This window comes from Bos javanicus, chromosome 23 (genome assembly GCF_032452875.1).
Source record: "Bos javanicus breed banteng chromosome 23, ARS-OSU_banteng_1.0, whole genome shotgun sequence".
Taxonomy (NCBI): domain Eukaryota; kingdom Metazoa; phylum Chordata; class Mammalia; order Artiodactyla; family Bovidae; genus Bos; species Bos javanicus.
In genome coordinates this window covers 7,189,404-7,210,015 of record NC_083890.1, presented here as the reverse complement: position 1 = coordinate 7,210,015, position 20,612 = coordinate 7,189,404, and the positions used below count along the sequence as shown (strand labels likewise).

Genomic DNA, 20,612 nt, shown 5'->3' with positions numbered 1-20,612 from the left:
CATATTTAACAGAAAATAATAATCTCCAAATTAGACTGAATCCATTTGCCATATTAATAATTGTAAATGGACTGAACTCATTAAAATATTAAAATTAAAATATTTTCAGATTAGATTAAAAAAAAAACTCTGCTGTTTGCAATATACAAAAGATATGTTTAAAAATACAGTGACTCAGAAAGATTCTTTTTTTTTTTTTCACTTTTAAATTTGAATTTTTTGGCCACTCCATGTGGCATGTGGATCTTAGTTCCCTGGCCACAGATCAAACCCACTCCTCCTGCAGTGAAAGCATGGAATCTTAACTACTGGATTGATAGGGAAGTCCTGAAAGATTCATTCATTTATTCAACAAATAAAATGATAGACAAAGGCACAAAAGAAAGAGAATGTAAACCTAAAGAAAGCAGAGGTCACAATCTTATTATTAAAGAAGGTGACATTCAGATCCATCTCCCCAAATTGATTGAGATAAGAAGGCAGTTTATAATGGAAAGTGTAAAATTAAAAATGGATATCTAAGAGATATGTAAGTTCCAAATAGTATATAAGTAACCATCACAGAGCAGAAATTAAGGAAGATACTAGGAAACTATTCGGAAAGGTAGTAATAGGTGATTTTAATTCACTTTTCTTAGGACTAGAGAAATCAAGTAGACAAAAGTTAGGAACACAGAAGATGCTACTAACTTAGTCAAAAGTTAGATCTGATGGATCTATATTGACATCTTCTCACTGAAAACTGGGAACACAATTTTTCAAATTTCAACAAAGTATTAATGAAAATGGACCACACATTCTGGCACAATAAACTTCAGTAATTTCCCCAAAAAAGTAGGCATGATATAGATACAATTCTCCGACTATAATGGAACAAACTAAATAATAATAATAAGGTCAGAAAAGATAAATGCCCTTCCACATGGAACCTTAAAGAAACGGTCTTTCTCTTGGGACAGACAGTGAGAAAGCAACAACTGGAAAATTTCTAGAAAAATGACAATTGAAAATCACACATCAAAATTTTTAGGATACGGCTAAAGCAGTGTTCAGAGGAGAATTCATGACCTTAATTACTTATATCAATAAAAGGAAAGACCAAAACAAAGTGAATTAAATGAAAAGGAAACAAAATCAAGTGGAAACAGCCTAAGTGTCTATCCGTAGATGAATGGATCAAGAAGATGCGGTACATACATACGATGGAAAGTTACTCAGTCATAAAAAAAGAAAATCATGCCATTAGCAACAACATAGACGGGCCCGGCAGGCATCACACTAAGGCAAAGTAAGTCAGAGAAAGACATACACTGTACGGTTTCACTTACATGTGGGATCTGAAAAACAAGTGAACAAGCAAAGAGCAGAAAGACACGTGGTACAGAGTGGTTGCCAAAGGGGAGGGGACTGGGGAGTGAGTGAGATAGGTGAGGGAGATTCAGAGGCGTAAACCTCCAGTTACCAAATGAATGTGTCACAAGAATGAAATCCACAGGGTGGCTAAATCAGTGAATCCTATGGTAATAACTTTGTATGATGACAGATGGCATCTAGATTTATCATGTTGATCACTTTGTAATGTCTAGAAGTATCAAATCACTATGTTGTACACTTGGAACTAACATAGTGTTGTAACCTAATTATATCTCAAAAAAAAAATAATAAAGTCACCAAGATAGTGACTGAAGAGATATTTTTGCCAGGTAATGAGAGAATGATTTCTTTAACACCCTCAAGGAACAGCTGCATCTACCATGCCCGACTTCTCTCACTCTCTAGAGAACAGGGAGGGAAAGCGGATGAGGGGTGCAAAATGAGGGGTGAGTTTTGGGGGAAAATCATAGAAAAGCCCATATCTCTATGAAGTAGAGCTCTTGGTTGAAGTCAGGCAGGAAGAGAAAAATAAAAATCCCCCATCTTAGTTTTCAAACTCATACAAGTAGAACAAAAAACAAAAATGTGAGAGAAGGCAACTAGGCATGACCTCTCTCTTTATTAGCTGTCTCCCTGCAATGTCTAGTTTCTCTGAAGAGCCTGGGAAACCCAGATCCTCCCGCTGGGGACGGTAACGAGCAGCACAGAAAACGACTCAACAACAGAGCTTCTGATTGGACCAACCTGATGCTTTCATTTATTCAAGCTGTTTCAGAGGCCACCGGTAAGGGAGATTCCCAGGTTGGTATTGCCTTCTCTCTTCGGTTGACTTTGCTACCTTTTCCTACAGATGGTCTCCCTGTCATTCCTTGTTCCTGATCCATGAGACCACTGACTTCTTTTTAAGAGACAGGGATGGAGATCTATCCTGGCACCAAAGTTGTAGTGCGATTCTTCAGTCATTTTGACCTTTTGTGCATCTTATTGCAGGGATGTTAAAGATGTAGAAATGAGGTTTTCCTGGGTTCCCAAGTAAGAAATACAGTGCAATGAAAACAGCATAGCCCGTGGACTAACTTCCTGTGAACTCTGGTTCATTCTCTCATTACTTCACCTGTAGAAGGGACGTCATGATAGTATCACAGTGAAGAGTTGTTCTGATGATTCTCTCTCCCTCCTCCTGCCCCCCATATTCACACTGTGCCTAGAAAAATGATTCGTAACAAGCAGCTGACAGATATTAACTCTTATTGTTATGATGCAGTCAAGTTAGATTTCAGAACGTACGTGGTGCGGACACATTCACACCGGAAGTAAGAAAGAACAGGCCTGCTAACTTCCGGTTCAGCATCCGTATCCTCCAATCTTCCCGATCTAAGGACCTCCTCCTCCCTCCAAATGCACGCACAAGCCCCATTTACTCTGTGTTCTCTGGGCCCCACGGTCCTCTTCTCCCCACGGGCTCTTGTTTATCTCTGAGAGAAGGTGCAGGAGCCCGGCCAGGGGGCTGGCAGCAGAGGAGGGGAGACAGGCTGAGACCCTTGGGGCCTTCTTATCTCCGACTTTTTCTGCTTCTGGTACCCCCAGGTCACGTCCTCACTCACTCAGCCGCAAGCAAAACACTTTTCTTCATTTTCAGATGAGGTGAGATACATGGGAAAGATACATAGGCATTTGTGTGAAGAAAGAAGGAAATTAAAATTCAGCGGCTCAAGCTCCTTCTGATGGCTACCTTTTTTTTTTTTTTTTTTTTACTCAGCGCCACACACACCCTTCCAACTGGGAGCAACACCCCCACCCAGCTCTAGAACACTCACAACCATAACACTCACACTCACAACAGGTGACACATCCCCACACTTAGTCAATTTCTGACCTGTGGTCAGGCTCCTAATTCATAAATATTTGAATCTACCTGAGGACTTGGGTGACATTCTGGTTCCTGTTCTAGCAAGTTTAGTGAGGCTGTGGTAACAAGGACTGCTGGTGCCTTTTTTTTTTTGGCTGCACTGCATGGACTATGGGATTTTGGTTCCCTGATCAGGGAGTGAACCTGACCCCTTGCAGTGGAGTCCCAATCACTGAAGCTCCAGGGAGGACCCATTATCAAATGCCTTAATTAAGCTCCAGGGACCTTCTTTCCCCAATGACTCATCTAATTAGATTGCTTTTATATAATGATTCCAACATTTGAATACAAGCCTGTTTTGGTTGACTTGGTGATGTTGCCAAAATTGGACCTCTTTACAACAGTGCCAGATTACATCTTGGAGACAGAGTTTTGGTGAAGTATAAAGAAATAACTTTATTCCTTTGCCACGCTGGGCGGGGGGTCATAGGAGGAGGAGGTAGTGAGGAGTCTCACAGTGTTCAAGCAGCAGGGGGCTGGTCAGCTCGTGGACTGCTCTTCTGATTGGTTGGTGATGAGGTAATCTGGAGTCAGCATCATCAACCTCCTGGTTCCCGGGATCTGGGGTCTACACGCTTTTGGGCAGCCTACAGTTAACGTCTTCCACCAGGGAGTGCTCAGTATCTTCAAAACAGCTCACAGGATATGACTCAGAATACTATCTATAGTCCTTGAGGAAGAACTCAAGGTCCTTGCCTTTGTATAACGGCTCAGATATTATTATTTTGTCTTGTTTCACTATTTAATTTTTTTTCTTTTTTTGTATTTTCTCATTTCTTTGATTGAGGTTTTTCTACAGACGAAAGGCAGGTGGAGAATGTGGGTGGGGCGTCTATTCTGGGAAGACCTCATAGGATTCTGGTTGGTTACAGTAAGGGAAGAGAAAAGTCCTCCAGAATTTAACAATCAATGCGGTGGATTCTTCTCTCAGGGGGGCTAGAACTAGTCTCTAGCAGCTATAGGAGAGTAGGAGCTGCAGTTTTCTGTATGCCTAAGGAATAGAGAAAGTTGGTGAACACCAATAATGTCTTCCATACTGCCCCATCTGTTTCTTTCTTTCTTTTAAAACTTTGATTTTATTTTTGTTTCTCATGGCTTGGGGAATCTTAGCTCCCCAACCAGGGATCAAACCTGGGCCCATGGTAGTGAGAGCACAGTCTTAGCCCCTGGACCCCCAGGGAACTCCCTCCATCTTTTTCTTATTTTTCCTGTCATGGCCTTCCAGGGGAAGAAGTATTTATTCTGGAGCCTCAGATCCCTGGGCAGAGCATGCATACTAACAGTGGAGGGGGAGGGGCGTCACAGGACACTAAATGTTACAAAGTTGCCTTTCACCTCCCTCACCTTCATACTTATTTAATTTATAAATCTGAGATTGAGCTGCCTTTCCTATTTTGTGGGTGTGCATGCTTAGCCGTGTCTGACTCTTTGTGATCCCCATGGACTGTAGCCGCCGGGCTCTTCTGTCCATGGGATTTTTCAGGCAAGAATACTGGAGTGGGTTGCCATTTCTTACTCTAAGGGGTCTTCCCAACCCAGGATTGACCCCATGTTTCTTATGTCTCCTGTACTGACAGGCAGATTCTTTACCACTGGCACCCCACTCCAGTACTCTTGCCTGGAAAATCCCATGGACAGAGGAGCCTGGTAGGCTGCAGTCCATGGGGTCGCTAAGAGTCAGACATGACTGAGCAACTTGCCTTTCACTTTTTACTTTCCTGCATTGGAGAAGGAAATAGCAACCCACTCCAGTGTTCTTGCCTGGGGAATCCCAGGGACGGGGGAGCCTGGTGGGCTCCGTCTATGGGGTCACACAGAGTTGGACATGACTGAAATGACTTAGCAGCAGCAGCACCCCTCTGAGAAGAATAAATCTTTAAAAAAATAGCTTACATCTTGTTACACTTTTACAATATTTGAACTGAATTGTGTTTAAATGTTTATGCTCTTTGCATTCAGTTCATTATTTATTCAAAATTTTTGCTATAGGCTTTATCTTGAATGTGCAAAACCATTCGCCCTGCATAGAAATCCCTATGTTCCTCTGGCAATTCTTTGAGGGTTTTTAAGGCTCTCATGAGAAACGCTGGGCTGGAAGAAGCACAAGCTGGAATCAAGATTGCTGGGAGAAATATAAATAACCTCAGATATGCAAATGACACCACTCTTATGGCAGAAAGTGAAGAGGAACTAAAGAGCCTCATGATGAAAGTGAAAGAGGAGAGTGAAAAAGTTGGCTGAAAGCTCAACATTCAGAAAACTAGGATCATGGCATCTGGTCCCATCACTTCATGGGAAATAGATGGGGAAACAGTGGAAACAGTGTCAGACTTTATTTTTTGAGCTCCAAAATCACTGCAGATGGTGATTGCAGCCAGGAAATTAAAAGACGCTTACTCCTTGGAAGGAAAGTTGTGACCAACCTAGATAGCATATTCAAAAGCAGAGACATTACTTTGCCAACAAAGGTCTGTCTAGCCAAGGCTGTGGTTTTTCCAGTGGTCATGTAGGGATGTGAGAGTTGGACTGTGAAGAAAGCTGAGCGCCGAAGAATTGATGCTTCTGAACTGTGGTGTTGGTGAAGACTCTTGAGAGTCCCCTAGACTGCAAGGAGATCCAACCAGTCCGTTCTAAAGGAAATCAGTCCTGGGTGTTCATTGGAAGGACTGATGCTGAAGCTGAAACTCCAGTACTTTGGCCACCTCATGTGAAGAGTTGACTCATTGGAAAAGACTCTGATGCTGGGAGGGATTGGGGGCAGGAGGAGAAGGGGGCAACAGAGGATGAGATGGCTGCATGGATGGCATCACCGACTTGATGGACATGAGTTTGAGTGAACTCCGGGAGTTGGTGATGGACAGGGAGGCCTGGTGTGCTGCAATTCATGGGGTCGCAAAGAGTCGGACCGACCGAGTGACTGAACTGAACTGAACTGAACTGAAGGCTCTGTCCAAAATTTGTGCAGCTCTTGATGCTGCTGTAGGATCTTTGTTTCCATAGGTATCCTTCAGGGAGCCGGCGTGAGGACCTCCACCCGTGGCAAAGGTCATGAGGAAGGAGGCTTGACATACGCAAAGGCAGGATCGAGCCTCAGGAGTCCCCCTGGAAATTCTCGAGCATCTACCTCGAAAACCAGAGTCTGCCTACTTTACTACTTTGTGCTCTCACCTACACCTCTGACTTTACATGGGGCTGTCCCCCACCACCTCTTTCAGAGAAGGAGTTAACTTAGAGCTCCAGTTAATAATAATTCCTGGGCGTGATAGGAGTGTTTCAACCTACAATCTCCTCTGAAGGTTCTCTAGCCTGCCTTACAGGCTTGTCTGGCCACATGTGATTGCTCACAGCTTCCCAACCATGAGAGGCACGAGATACTTTAAACCTTCTAAAAACAGGTTCTTTAGAGAAGTTAGAAAACTATTAGTATAAGTATAGTGGGCTGATTAGAAATTGTATTGGTGAAGGGTTTTTCATTTGTTGAGCCAATGTTTACTTCTAAGTCTCCACATCCCCTGCCATTAATGAATATATAGAAGAAATATGTATTAACCTTTGATATTAATCACGTTAGACCTTAGGCTAAGTAAATTCTTTCCTTAATTAAAACCCACTACACCCTCACCCTATAGGAATGTAACTTTATCTGGTACCTTCAGAAGGTGGCGTCTGTTTCAAAAATAATCACCCCTGGAGAAATAAGTGTTCTGGTTGACTGACCGCTATCACAAGGAGAGGGTCATAAATTGTCAGCAGGCCCCCCTGGCCAGAAGATGATGTAACACCCCTAAGACCTCTGTATACATTTGTATGAAGCACCTGACTTTGATAAAAGTCAGGACTGCTGTCCCCACGTGAGTTTTGTATAACATCTCAGTGTATAAAAACAGACTCTGGAAAATAAAGAATTGGGATCAGTTCCTCCAAATACTGGTCTCCCCATGTCTCTCTCTCTCTCAAACTCTGGCTGAGTTTCCATCTGGAGCACAGAGCCCGCCAAGCTTACTAACTTTGCCTGGGCTTCTAAGATCCGACCGGGGAGGCCTCAGTGTCTCCTCTCCTTTGGGAGAACGGAAGGACGTCTGCGGCCTACATAAGTGGTGCAAGCTTCTTGTCTTGAAGTTTTATTGGTTTCCCGCGTAAACCAAGCTACTCAGCCTCTTTTCTCCACTGAATTTTCCTAATGAGCTATCCTTATTCTATTACTCTTTATATCTCTAATTAATATTTAATTAAAGCCAGTATACCCAGTGAACTCGCCGAAGCCATCTCCCCTTCGAACATCCTGGATCAGCTGGGGCTGGACCTCGGCAGTATCCATTTTACCATAGCATTCAGAGGGAAGTTGCTTCCAAAAGACATTCACCCTCACTCCAAACTCTTCAGAAATTATATTATGAAATCATAAAGCAAGAATGAACAATACATCTCCAGCTTTAAGGGAACATTTGTACCACCTAGCCTTGGAAAACAGTAGATATTTAGATAAGTCTGGGTTATCTATGTTCAGCACTTCTGATTTAATACCTGATAATTATAAATATTGGGCATCTTGAAGACTGAATAGTATAATGTATTTTTTCCACTGTTACTTGTATTGAGAAGTTATCCATTACATTATAGTGGATCCAAAGTTGTACCTTTGGTGAGCTTAATTTGAAAAGCACTGGAAAAGAACCATTCTTTGAAGAATTTTGGAAACTCGATATTGCAGAAATTGCTTTCTGATATTTGCAAGATCCTTTCTAGGTTCTTTCCCAAGTGATCCTAGGTCGTCCTTCTCAGTCTTTTCTATTAATGCTCTCCGGTGGCCTTATGAAGAAATGTCTCTATATATGCTTGTAGTAAAAAGTGGATCCACAAAGCATGAAGTACAGTAGATCCTCTGATATAAAGAATTCCTTATGGTTTTCTTCAGTTGCCCTCTGTACCAGCTTGCTAAAAGTTTAAGAAAGTCCATGGGGCAACTGCACCAACATGACTCTTCACTTCTCTCCTTCTGATTTGGCTTACGTGATCCACTGTCCATCTGCTTGTGAAAGTGAAGTCGCTCAGTTGTGTCCGACTCTTTGTGACTCCATGGACTGTAGTCTACCAGGCTCCTCCATCCATGGGATTCTCCAAGCAAGAGTACTGGAGTGGGTTGCCATTTCCTTCTCCAGGGGATCTTCCAGGCCCAGGGATAGAACCTGGGTCTCCCACACTGTAGGCAGATGCTTTACCATCTGAGCCACCAGAGAAGTCCTCTGTCCATTTGCTTGTACATGCTCCCAAATCAATTCCTTTCAACACCAGAGGTTTTCTCTGCGGATCCAGGTGTCCCATGAACTGCTCCTGCGAATCACCCTCGAGCTGAGGTACAGGGACGTGCTGCCCATTCTCCTTCAACTCTGGGGAACCTCCACGTTTTGCCTTTCTTTTCTGGAACATTATTTCCGCCATCTTCAACAGAGTTCCTTTGTGACCTGCCATCTTTGTTCTTCCTACACTTCACGTGCTTGGAAGTTCTAGTCCTTCAGGATTTACAGCTGGTTAGTGGAGGGCAATGGCACCCCACTCCAGCACTCTTGCCTGGAAAATCCCATGGATGGAGGAGCCTGGTAGGCTACAATCCATGGGGTTGCAAAGAGTCGGATACGACTGAGTGTCTTCACTTTCACTTTTCACTTTCATGCATTGGAGAAGGAAATGGCAACCCATTCCAGTGTTCTTGCCTGGAGAATCCCAGGGATGGGGGAGCCTGGTGGGCTGCCGTCTATGGGGTTGCACAGAGTCGGACACAACTGAAGTGACTTAGCAGCAGCAGCAGCAGCAGCAGCAGCAGCAGCAGTGGTAAAAGTGGAAACATGAGAACATTGCTTGGGGTCTCATGCTTCATAGAAGCTTTACCATAAAACCCTCTATTAAAGCACCAGGGATTTGACCGGCCTTTTATTTACAATTTGCTGTTACATTTATGAGTAAGAGTATTGCATTTATTACATTATGGAAAGAATATTGCATTTGTGGGTAGCTGAGGGCCTCTCGGCATGTTCGGTAACACATAACTCAAGTATTCCAGACTCTCTGGATCTCCTACCATTACAGTCCCACCTTACACACCCATCAAAATGTGTGTTCTCTTAGGGAAGTGAAAAAGAAAAAAATTCTACTGTGTTCTTCTCCCACTCAGTGAATTAGTGGGCATACATATATTTATTGTGGCCAAACAGTAACTTTTAAGGAATTCCTGGCACATTTTTTGTTTCACTGTTTATTTCTTCTCTATTGTCCCCATGCACTGGGTATTCCAAATTATAACATCTCCTGTTAGCCGCTTGTGTGAAATGTCAACTTTATCAGCTTCATCATGAACGCCTTCTAGGCGGCTCGAATTTTCATGTGTGCCCAAGCTTTAAAGCTCATTTGATTCTTCCTAACATTATAGTGGATTGTTTCTCTGTCACTCCACCTAAATTTTACATTTCTCGTGGACAAGAAACATGTCTGTTTCATCTTGCAGGATTCACAATATTGGGCCATGGATTGAGAGGCAAATTAAATAATAATACACTTATAGATCACTTTGGAGAAAAAGAAGTCTTGCTCTCCTTACTTATCAAATATTTTTTTCCAGTTTCTTTTTAGCAGAAGATCTTGTCTTGTTCTAAAATAAGTTTGTTGAAGCCACACAGCTTGAACTTCCTCATTCCCCTGTTTTTCAAATCTTCCTACTTTAATCATGTGTCTGAAAAAGTGTTTTTTCTTTCTTTTTTTTAAGCAATGCATTTTATTCTTTTTACCTTCTATTTATATGTACAAATCTAGCTTAAAAGTACACTCAGATTCATACATCCCTTATACGTATCAAATTAGCCAATTTCACAGAAAAAAAATAATTTTAAACCACTGTTACTCACTGCTCACTTTCATCACTGCAGAAGGTAGCTATAAAAACAAGTATTAACGTTAAAGGTGACTGACCCTCAGCATAGAGACATATCACTTTTAAGCCACCAGAAACTATTGGGTTGGCCCAAAATATGTTTGGATCAATAGAATTTTTTGGCCTACCTAATAATATCATTAATTAAGAAGTTTATGGGGCTTCCCTGGTGGCTCAGATAGTAAAGAATCTGCCTGCAATGAAGGAGACTCTTGAGAGTCCCTTGGGCTGCAAGGAGATCCAACCAGTCCATCCTAAAGGAAATGAGTCCTGAGTATTCATTGGAGGGACTGATGCTGAAGCAGAAGCTCGAATACTTTGGCCACTTGATGCAGAGAACTGACTCTTTGGAAAATACCCTGACGCTGGGGAGGATTGAAGGCGGGAGGAGAAGGGGACGACAGAGGATGAGATGGTTGGATGGCATCACTGACTCAATGGACATAAGTGTGAGCAAGCTCCAGGAGATGGTGAAGGACAGGGAAGCCTGGCATGCTGCAGTCCATGGGGTTGCAAAGAGTCGGACAGAACTGAGCGACTGAACAAATAACAACACAGTGCACATATGTCAACTTCCAAAATTCCTGAAGTCCTGGTACATCTACTGCCTTCATTTTCTCATTTTAATTCACTCTTCGCTTTTTTAAAATATAGCCTCTTCTTTTAATGCTCTGTTCCACTGAAAGCTACTGGTGCCCCATTAATTATAAAACATAATAATGCTTTTTTTCCCTTTTATCCTCTTTAAAGATTGTTTCAAATCTACCTTTATTAGCTTAAGAAGTTTAACATTTAGATTCACTAAATGTTAAATGTTAGAAATGTTAGATTTCACCAAGTTATTATAAATATAAATCCATGAGAGCTATTGTCTCCCAGATATACACCAAACTCTTTTCATATTTTTAAATTTTTATTGGAGTATAGTTGATTTACAATGTTGTGTTAATTACTGCTGTACAGCAAAATGAATCATATCCACATATCCACACTCTCTCTTTTTATCCTTTTAAACATTTTTTTGCAGCATTTTATTCTTTCGAGAAGCTTCTCTCCGTGTTTGTTTTTTCCTCCCTCTCCTGGTTTATAGGAAATCCTCCTCTCCAGATAATTCTCAGTCTCTTCCATTTTTTCCCCAATAGCCCTTCCCCTGAGTCCTCATAAGGCCCGTGCCTCGGAATGCTGTCCGCTGTCGTCTCCATTTAGGTGTTCTCTGTTGGCAGTGTCAGTCACCGCATCATCATGGAGATCTACTGGCCACAGCAGGCCAGGGACCGTGCTGGATGACAAAGATCCACAGTGAACAATCTGCCTTGTCCTTCTGAGACCACATACCCTGTAGAGTAGTTTTCTTTTTTCTCCTAGTCTAGTTTCCAAGGACCTGAACTGCAGTCAGTAATTCTGCAGGTGAAAAATTCTGGAGTGGTATCACATGGCTTTATGAAGGCATCCTACCCAGCACCTAATGACACTAAGCTCCTCTAGCTTGATTGGTTATCTGGATGAGGAGTTTCCAATCCCGGGGTAGACAGAAAGACATCTCTGCTCTGCATGAATATTTGACTGAGTGTGTGTGGCCAAGCCCCGTTCTAAAGAGGTGAAGATTTTCCTGTCTTGTTGGTTTTCTTCCAGAATGAGTCCTAGCTGGGTTCCCTGGGTGGTGGCCTTCTTATCCACGGCTCTCAGGCTGGATGCTTCTGTGACTCAAGGCAGAGATTCTCCAGGTAAGAACATAGTGATTTCTTTCAGGTGTAAGGCACACATTGACACGGGGGAGAGAGGCCTTTCCCTACAGGTCCAGGCTCCAGTCCAGACAGGAAGCAGATCTGGCTTCAGAGAATCTTCTTTTTTCTCACAGAAAAGCTTTCCCTCCCGCTTTACCACATGAAATGGGCCGGCGGGGAAAGGGACTTCCTGTCTCAGAGCCGCTGATTCAACAAAAGGGAAACATACTGCTTGCTCAGGGTCCTTATGGTATTGATGGCCATCTGGAGAACTGGGAAAAATTGAGGCAGGCTGAACATAGCCACTGTCCTTCAGCCAGGAGTTTGAAGATTGTGACTGCTTCTATTTGTGACTGCTTCTTTATGCACATATGGACTTGACTGCTTCATTGGACATTTTTAAGCCTCTGTAACATGGTCAGATTGTACCGAGCAATTGGACAAACAGGAGAAATTGAATGTGTGATGCCCGTCCTCAGGTTGCCAGGTACATATGCTTACTGGTATCTGTCTAGCTGAGAAGTTAAGCTACGAAAGGGTGAAGTGACAGTACATTCCAAAAACATATTTATCAGAAGAAAACAGGACACAGCATTCTAAAAACAGAACCCCTTTGAACGTCAGTCTCGTTAAACACAAAAGAGGAACAAAACCCTAGGGGTGGGGAGGGTGGGTGTGAGGAGATCATTGTTCTTGGAGAACAGAAACCTCTCTGAGCTTATAATTTCTATTAAACAAAAACAGCAACAACACACACACACACAATCAGTAAGACCTAAACTCTGACACAGATCTGGCTGAAAAATAATTATTTTTCTAATTTAGACTGTAAGATGAAAGAGGGAACTGGAGATTAGAGACTCATCTGAGTTTGAGATCAGTCTGGCTGACCCAGGAAGAATGTTGGCCTCCTGACACTCAGCCCAGCAGTTCCTCTGCGCTTAGACATGAAGGCAGGTCTGCATCTGAGGTCAGGATCACCCTTCACATCTCAGCCGAAATGCCGTTTCTTCAGGGAGATCGTCCCCAGTTAATTTGCGCTACCAACCCATCTGAAAGTCCTTTTGCGTTGTTCTTAAGTGCACAGAGTGGAGTTCTCTCTCCCAGCGAGCTCACAGCGCCTTGTCATCACTCCCTTCTCTTTATCCTCACTCCCTCCCTTCCATTCCAACTAAGTATCAGGGTGCCTTTAGAAAAGATGTAGCAGTTTTCTGTGTGTATTTAAAATATTAGTAAATGTTATCATGTGAATTACATTCTGCTTTTTAAAAAAGTTTAATTTTTAAAATTAATTTTTATTGGTGTGTAGTTGGTTTACACTGTTGTGTCTGTTTCTACTGTAGAGCAAGGTGGGTCAGCTATACACACACATGTATCCCCTCTTTTTTGGATTTCCTTCCCAGTTAGGTCACCGCAGAGCACTGAGTTGAGTTCCCTGTGCTCTACAGTAGGTTCTCTTTAGTTTTCTGTTTTATACAAAGTATCAATAGTGTATATACATCAATCCCAATCTCCCAGTTTCATCCCTCCGCCCCACCTCCCATTCCCCACTTATCCACACGTTTGTTCTCTACGTCCGTGTCTTTATTTCTGCTTTGCAAATAAGGTCATTTATGCCATTTTTTCTCGATTCCACAGACATGCATCGATATTTGATATTTGTTTTTCTCTTTCTGACTTGCTTCACTCTGTATGACAGTCTCTAGGTCCATCCGCATCTCTACAAATGACCCCATTTTGTTCCTTTCTGTGGCTGAGTAATATTCCACTGTACACGTGCAGCACGTCTGCTTTCTCACATTCTGCTTCTTTTCTTACTTGACCCAAATGCTCTTGAGTTCTACCTTGGTGGTGATGTGTGTGAACTGAAGCCCCGTCTTTATTGATGGGGAAGCAGGTCAGGAAGTGGAAGTGTCTGTTTCTATGTGACACCAGTATATGCAGAACTAAAACTCCAGTCAACTGAGACCTAGCCCACGGCCAGGTACCAGTTTCTGTCTTAAAATTACCCATATCTTCAAGTTTAAGACAGCTATCATTATCTTAGTCTGTTTGGACTGCTATGACAAATACCACAGATTGGGTGGCTTATAAACAACAGACATTTATTTCTCAAAGTTCTGGAGGCTGAGGAGTCCAAGATCAAGACTCCAGCCTGGTTGTGTCCTGGGAAAGGCTGTCATCTTGGTTCGGAGCTGGTGCCTTCTCTGTGTCCTGACGTGGTGGAAGGGGCTGGTGCGCTCTCTGGAGCCTCTTCCCTAGGGGTGCTAATCCCATTCATCAGGAGCCCACGCTCCCAACTGAGGTACCTCCCCTGATACCACCAACTAATTCCATCACCCTTGGGATTTGGGATTTCAACATATGAATTTACCATAGTAAACAGTCACACTTTTCCTCACCTATGAAGATTGATTAAATAACTTTGGAAAATTAAAACTGTTTTGGAGAACATGAGCCATTTAGAAATGAGGTACAGTGTATGAAAGTTAATATAGAGCTCAAACTAATCGCTACCAATACTAGGAACATACTTTGAGAGTAGAAAATCATAATGGAGAATGAGTTTGATTTTTATTTTTTTACTTATTTACTTTAAATTTATTTTTATTGAAGTACGGTTGAATTACATGTTGTGTTAATTACTGCTGTATGGCAAAGGGACTCAGTTATATGTGTATATATATATAAATATGTACATACTGTCTTATATTCTTTTCCATTATGGTTTATCAGAGAATATTGAAGGATTTAGATGTTGTTTTTGATTTGGAGTTTTAAAAATAATTCTTAGAAATTTATTTAATTACTTTACAGTGCTTGGTCTTCATTGCTGCGTGGGCCCTTCTCCAACTGGGACAAGCAGGGGGGTACTCTCGAGTTGCTGTGCGTGGGCTGCTCGCGGCAGTGGCTCCTCTTACTGCCGAGCACGGGCCCCGGGGCGTGCAGCTGCAGTAGTTGTGACTCCCGGGCGCTCGAGCACAGGCTCAGTCGTTGTGGCCCACGGGCTTGGTTGCTTCGCGGCAGGTGGCATCTTCCTGGATCAGGGATCGAACTCGTGTCTCCTGCATTGGCAGGCGGATTTTTTTTTTTTTTAAACCACTGAGCCACTAGGGAATCCCTGGATTTGGATTTTTTAATTCACTCTTCAGTGGAAGTGCTTAATATTAAAGGCTCCAGAGAAGGTTTAAGTTAAGCTTATATTCCTTATCACCATGTTATTACAACCACTAGAACTGTACATATAGGGCCAGTGATGGTGATGATGATGATAAAGGCATATTCAAACCAGGAATTAATATTATTTTGCCCAAAGTTGATAGAGGTAATGAGGTCATTACCTTATTAGAGCCAACAGAGGGGATGAGGTCTCTGAGTAATCATGCACAGGAAAAGGTACAGGAGAAAATTCTTGAGAAAACCCATATGAGTGGAAAGTAGAAGGGAAATTTCTACTACTGTGAATCTGCTCTGCATTTTTTTTTTAACCCCACTTCCATCTTCCTTTCATTTTACTCCAGAAGGAATATACAGAATGATCCTGCTAATGGCAAGAAAATTGAACTATTCCGTACAGGGATGGTTGGTTTTGACTTGATAATAAGGAGAATTAAAAGTCTGGGCTTCTGCAAGCCTGGGCTGGAGACACTTAGCACTTTCTGGCAAAACACAAACAGTCTATACATACTGGACAAATAATTGTATATTTGTTGAATGAATGTTCGTGTCTCTGGACTCATTCTGACTTGCTTCTTTGGGTGACATGTCTCCTATTTGGCTGGCCTGATAGGCTGCACCTCAGGCTTCTTTCAAAGAAGAAAGGGTGTTCTTTTTTAAAAAAATTTATTGGAGTATAGTTAATGGCAACCCACTCCAGTGTTCTTGCCTGGAGAATCCCAGGGACTGGGGAGCCTGGTGGGCTGCCTTCTATGGGGTCACAGAGAGTCGGACACGACTGAAGTGACTTAGCAATAGCAATAGTTAATTTGTAATGTTGTGTTAGTTTCAGGTGAACAGCAAAGTGAATCGGTTATACATATACATACATCCACTCTTTTCATTATCTTTTCCCCCATATAGGCCATTACAGAGTACTGAGTAGAGTTCTGTATGCTGTACAGCAGGTCCTTGCTGTTAGCTATTTTATATACAGTAGTATATATATCTCATTTCTGATCTCCCAATTTATCCCTCCCCTTCTTACCCCTGGCGACCATGAGTTTGTTTTCTATATCTGTACTCTATTTCTGTTGTGCAGGTAAGTTCATTTGTACCCCTTTTTTTTTCTGATTCCACATTTAAACAATACCATATGATATTTGCCTTTGACTTACTTCACTTAACATGATAATCTCTAGGTCCATCCATGTTACTGCAAATGGCGTTATTTTGTTCTTTTTTATGGCTGAGTAATCTTCCAGATGTTCAAGCTGGTTTTAGAAAACGCAGAGAAACCACAGATCAAATTGCTAACATCCGCTGGATCATCAAAAAAGCAAGAGAGTTTCAGAAAAACATCTATTTCTGCTTTATTGACTATGCCAAAGTCTTTGACTGTGTAGATCACAATAAACTGTGGAAAATTCGGAAGGAGATGGAAATACCAGACCACTTGATCTGCCTCTTGAAAAACCTGTATGCAGGTCAGGAAGCAACAGTTAGAACTGGACATGGAACAACAGACTGGTTCCAAATAGGAAAAGGAGTACATCAAGGCTGTACGTTGTCACCCTGTTTATTTAACTTATATGCAGAACATATCATGAGAGACGCTGGGCTGGAGGAAGCACAAGCTGGAATCAAGACTGCCGGGAGAAATATCAATAACCTCAGATATGCAGATGATACCACCCTTATGGCAGAAAGTGAAGAAGAACTAAAGAGCCTCTTAATGAAAGTGAAAGAGGAGAGTGAAAAGTTGGCTGAAAGCTCAACATTCAGAAAACTAAGATCATGGCATCTGGTCCCATCACTTCATGGGAAATAGATGGGGAAACAGTGGAAACAGTGTCAGACTTTATTTTTGGGGGCTCCAAAATCACTGCAGATGGTGATTGCAGCCATGAAATTAAAAGACGCTTACTCCTTGAAAGGAAAGTTATGACCAACCTAGACAGCATATTAAAAATCAGAGACATTACTTTGTCCACAAAGGTCCATCTAGCCAAGGCTATGGTTTTTCCAGTGGTCATGTATGGATGTGAGAGTTGGACTGTGAAGAAAGCTGAGTGCCGAAGACTTGATGCTTTTGAACTGTGGTGTTGGAGAAGACTCTTGAGAGTCCCTTGGACAGCAAGGAGATCCAACCAGTCCATCCTAAAGGAGATCAGTCCTGGGTGTTCATTGGAAGGACTGATGCTGAAGCTGAAACTCCATTACTTTGGCCACCTCACGTGAAGAGTTGACTCATTTGTAAAGACCCTGATGCTGGGAAAGATTGAGGGCAGGAGGAGAAGGGGATGACAGAGGATGAAATGGATGGCATCACCGACTCAATGGACATGAGTTTGGGTGGACTCTGGCAGTTAGTGATGGACAGGGAGGCCTGGCGTGCTGTGGTTTATAGGGTTGCAAAGAGTCGGACAGACTGAGCGACTGAGCTGAACTGAACTGAATATTCCATTGTATATGCGTACCACTTCTTTTTTAAAGAATGGATGTCTGTTTGCTAAGAGGAACCAGGGTGGGGCCCAGAGGAGCAGAGGCTACTTTGTCAGATTTACTGAGGTCAAAGCCCTCCTCTCCAATCCATATGGTCCATAGTAATATACCAGGTATGGGTTTCCTAAAGATGGGGGCTAGTTCATAGTCTTTTTTTGTTTTTCCAGAAGATTTTGTGACCCAGGCAAAGGCTGACTGTTACTTCACCAATGGGACAGAAAAGGTGCGGTTTGTGGTCAGATTCATCTTCAACCTGGAGGAGTATGCACGTTTCGACAGCGACTTGGGGATGTTTGTGGCCTTGACGGAGCTGGGGAAGCCGGACGCCGAGCGGTGGAACAACCGGCCGGATATACTGGCGAGGAGTAGAGCCTCTGTGGACATGCTCTGCAGACGCAACTACTATCTGGGTGCACCCTTCACCGTGGGGAGGAGAGGTGAGGTGGGAGTTGGGGTCTCCTTGGTGGGAGCCTGGGCGTGGCTCTTCTTCCTTGTCCTGGGCAGTTTCCTGCTTCAGGATATCTATCCATCAGGGTCAGGTGCAGGGGAGACTATATATGACCTGTCCCCAGTTGTGACTCTGTCCTCAGGGGTCAGGTCACTGTGGTCTTGGTCCCAGATACCAGTTCTCGGCGCCTTTGAGGGCTAGTGTCTTCCTGAACACAAGGAAAATTGTGGGTGTGTCTGATAAAGCCCACATCCTCCTTGCGGACACTGACACTTTCATGTCTGAGTCCTGGGGGTGAGCTTTCCCCACATTTCCGGTTGCCACGTGGGTGATCTGGGGAAGAGATTCAGGGCAGAGACAGCCCCTAAAGGCACTCCGGGGTTGGCTTTGTGGATTTCCTTCACCACCTCTCATTTTTTCTCTCCCCTCCTAGTACAACCAGAGGTGACGGTGTATCCAGAGAAGACCCCAGCCCTGCAGCACCGCAATCTGCTGCTTTGCTTGGTGACAGGTTTCTACCCAGGGGACATCAAGGTCACCTGGTTCCGGAATGGGCAGGAACAGAGAGAGGGGGTCATGTCCACTGGCCTCATCAGGAATGGAGACTGGACCTTTCAGATGACGGTGATGCTGGCCATGACGCCCGAGCTTGGAGAGGTCTACACCTGCTTCGTTGACCATCCCAGCTTGCCAAGCCCTGTTTCTGTGGAGTGGAGTGAGAACCAGCTTGTACTTTCTGGACCCAGCTGGGGTCGATCTGACTCTAGACAGGGCCTGTGTTACCTCCCTATTCATCTTGGCCAGAACACTAGCTCCTCCCTCTGACCTGAAGGAGTCATAGAAATTGGGGTTGTTGGGCTGGGGTGGAGAAAAATCATGGCAGATAGCTATCCTTGGATCTCCCAAGAAATAAGGAGGTCTAATCACCTTGTCACTCACTTCTGGTTTTGGGAACTCGCGTCCTCTGGTACTTTGGCCTTGGCATTTAGGGGGGCATTCTTTTTGGCCATCAGAATCATTAACAGAAACTCCATGAGTACAAAACTTGGACCCAAAGATGTATTCTTTCTCGGAACAGCATTGTACTGCTGTCCAGCACGGGCCCTGGGATTTCAGGAGAAAATGTTAGTCACTGTCATGTTCGACTCTTTGGGACCCCACGGACTGTAGCAGCCAGGCTCCTCTTTCCATGGGATTTCCCAGGCAAGATTACTGGAGTGGGTCACCATGCCCTCCTCCAGGGGATTTTCCCGACTCAGGGATTGAACTGGGGTCTTCTGCATTGCAGGTGGATGGAGTTTCAGGAAGGAGCACCAAATATTGGGAGCTTTTGGCCAACTTTGAGACCTGTTTCCCTTAGGAGCTCAGTCTGAATATTCTTGGAGAAAGATCCTGAGTGGAGCTGCAGCCTTCCTGGTCGGGCTAGTCTTCTTTCTGGTGGGAATTGTCGTCCACATCAGGGCCCGGAAAGGTAATAAGTTTTGAGGAGCACCCTGCCACCTACCCCCGCCTCCAGCTTCCCCCACTTTCCACTTTTCCTAACGTCTAAGATGTGTGACAGCGGAAGGCTGACCATACTTCTCAGGGATCACTGGGATAATCTTTTCTGAAGCCAGAAACATTCCAGGGGGTCATTGGGTGTCACCTCCCACCACTCAGGATAATCACTTTTGATCCTAATTGATGCATTCTATTTCTTCCTTCTTTTTTTTAATTCCAGGACGTGTGGAGACTCCGTTGCCTGGCAATGAGGTAATGTCTCCTTCCTTGTCTCTGGGTCCCAGATCAATCACCCAGCCTTTGGCAGAGGGAGGGATAAGATGTAAGTGGCTCTGGGTGGGTGCGCTGCCTGCTGAGTCCTTGCCCAGGAGGGTGGGGACCTCACGAGACTTTATCGCTCTCCCTGCAGGTCCCAAGAGCAGTGCTTCCACCACCGTAGCAGCCGCACTAGGTTCTCATTGATGCTTCTCCCTGGGAGCCTGAAGATTCATCAGGTGGCCCTGGACCAAGTGAAGGATGCTGTGAGGTCAATGTTCAGGATGTCTCATTCTGTGAGATCTTGGAGGAGTCCTGAACTAACTCTGGAGTGCTGTGTTCGGAGATCACGCATCTCTTACCCTCCTGCCCTTTGTCCTCCTCCTTGTCTACACACATCCTCATTCCCAAGGACAGTGCCCAGAAATTCCCCCAAGACCTAGCTCCTTCCAGCCCCAAATGATTTACTTTTCTGTGGTCCAGCCCTAGCCCTCTGAGTCGTGGTCTTCAACTTTCTCTCCTCCAAACGCAGCCCCGAAGTCTTCAGAAGACAAGTGTTCGGATAGTCACTGCTCCCTTTTCATTGTTTTTTGTTTGTTTTTGGCTGCACTGTGAGGCCTGCGGGATCTTAAGCGCTGTGACCAGGGATCAAACCTGTGCCCCCTGCAGTGGGAATGAAGAATCATCACCCCTGGGCCACTGGAGAAGTCCCGTTTTCATTGATTTTTAAAGTCTTTTTTTCCTTTAAAATAAAACCGAGGTACCAACAACCACGTAAAATGTGTTATTTAATACATGACTTAAGACAAAACCCTTGTA

General features: G+C 43.7%; 1 protein-coding gene and 1 pseudogene across 3 annotated transcripts; one reads left to right on the top strand and one right to left on the bottom strand.

The window, feature by feature from the left end:
- Window positions 1-5,210: 5,210 nt before the first annotated feature.
- On the bottom strand, window positions 5,211-8,750 carry LOC133236066 (tRNA wybutosine-synthesizing protein 5-like; annotated as a pseudogene).
- Window positions 8,751-11,746: 2,996 nt separating this feature from the next.
- LOC133236064 (HLA class II histocompatibility antigen, DO beta chain) lies at window positions 11,747-20,563 on the top strand. Of its 3 annotated transcripts, none has more exons than XM_061397846.1 (6): window positions 11,747-11,929; window positions 17,761-18,027; window positions 18,472-18,753; window positions 19,399-19,509; window positions 19,759-19,790; window positions 19,948-20,563. In XM_061397846.1, the coding sequence occupies exons 1-6, from the start codon at window positions 11,839-11,841 to the stop codon at window positions 19,975-19,977; spliced, it is 813 nt and encodes a 270-aa protein (XP_061253830.1). In that variant the 5' UTR covers window positions 11,747-11,838; the 3' UTR covers window positions 19,978-20,563. The 3 variants fall into 3 exon arrangements, with proteins under 3 accessions (XP_061253830.1, XP_061253831.1, XP_061253829.1); XM_061397845.1 differs by having other exon boundaries at window positions 11,749-11,929; window positions 17,758-18,027; XM_061397847.1 differs by lacking the exons at window positions 19,759-19,790; window positions 19,948-20,563 and having other exon boundaries at window positions 11,748-11,929; window positions 17,758-18,027; window positions 19,327-19,491.
- The last annotated feature ends 49 nt before the right edge of the window (window positions 20,564-20,612 follow it).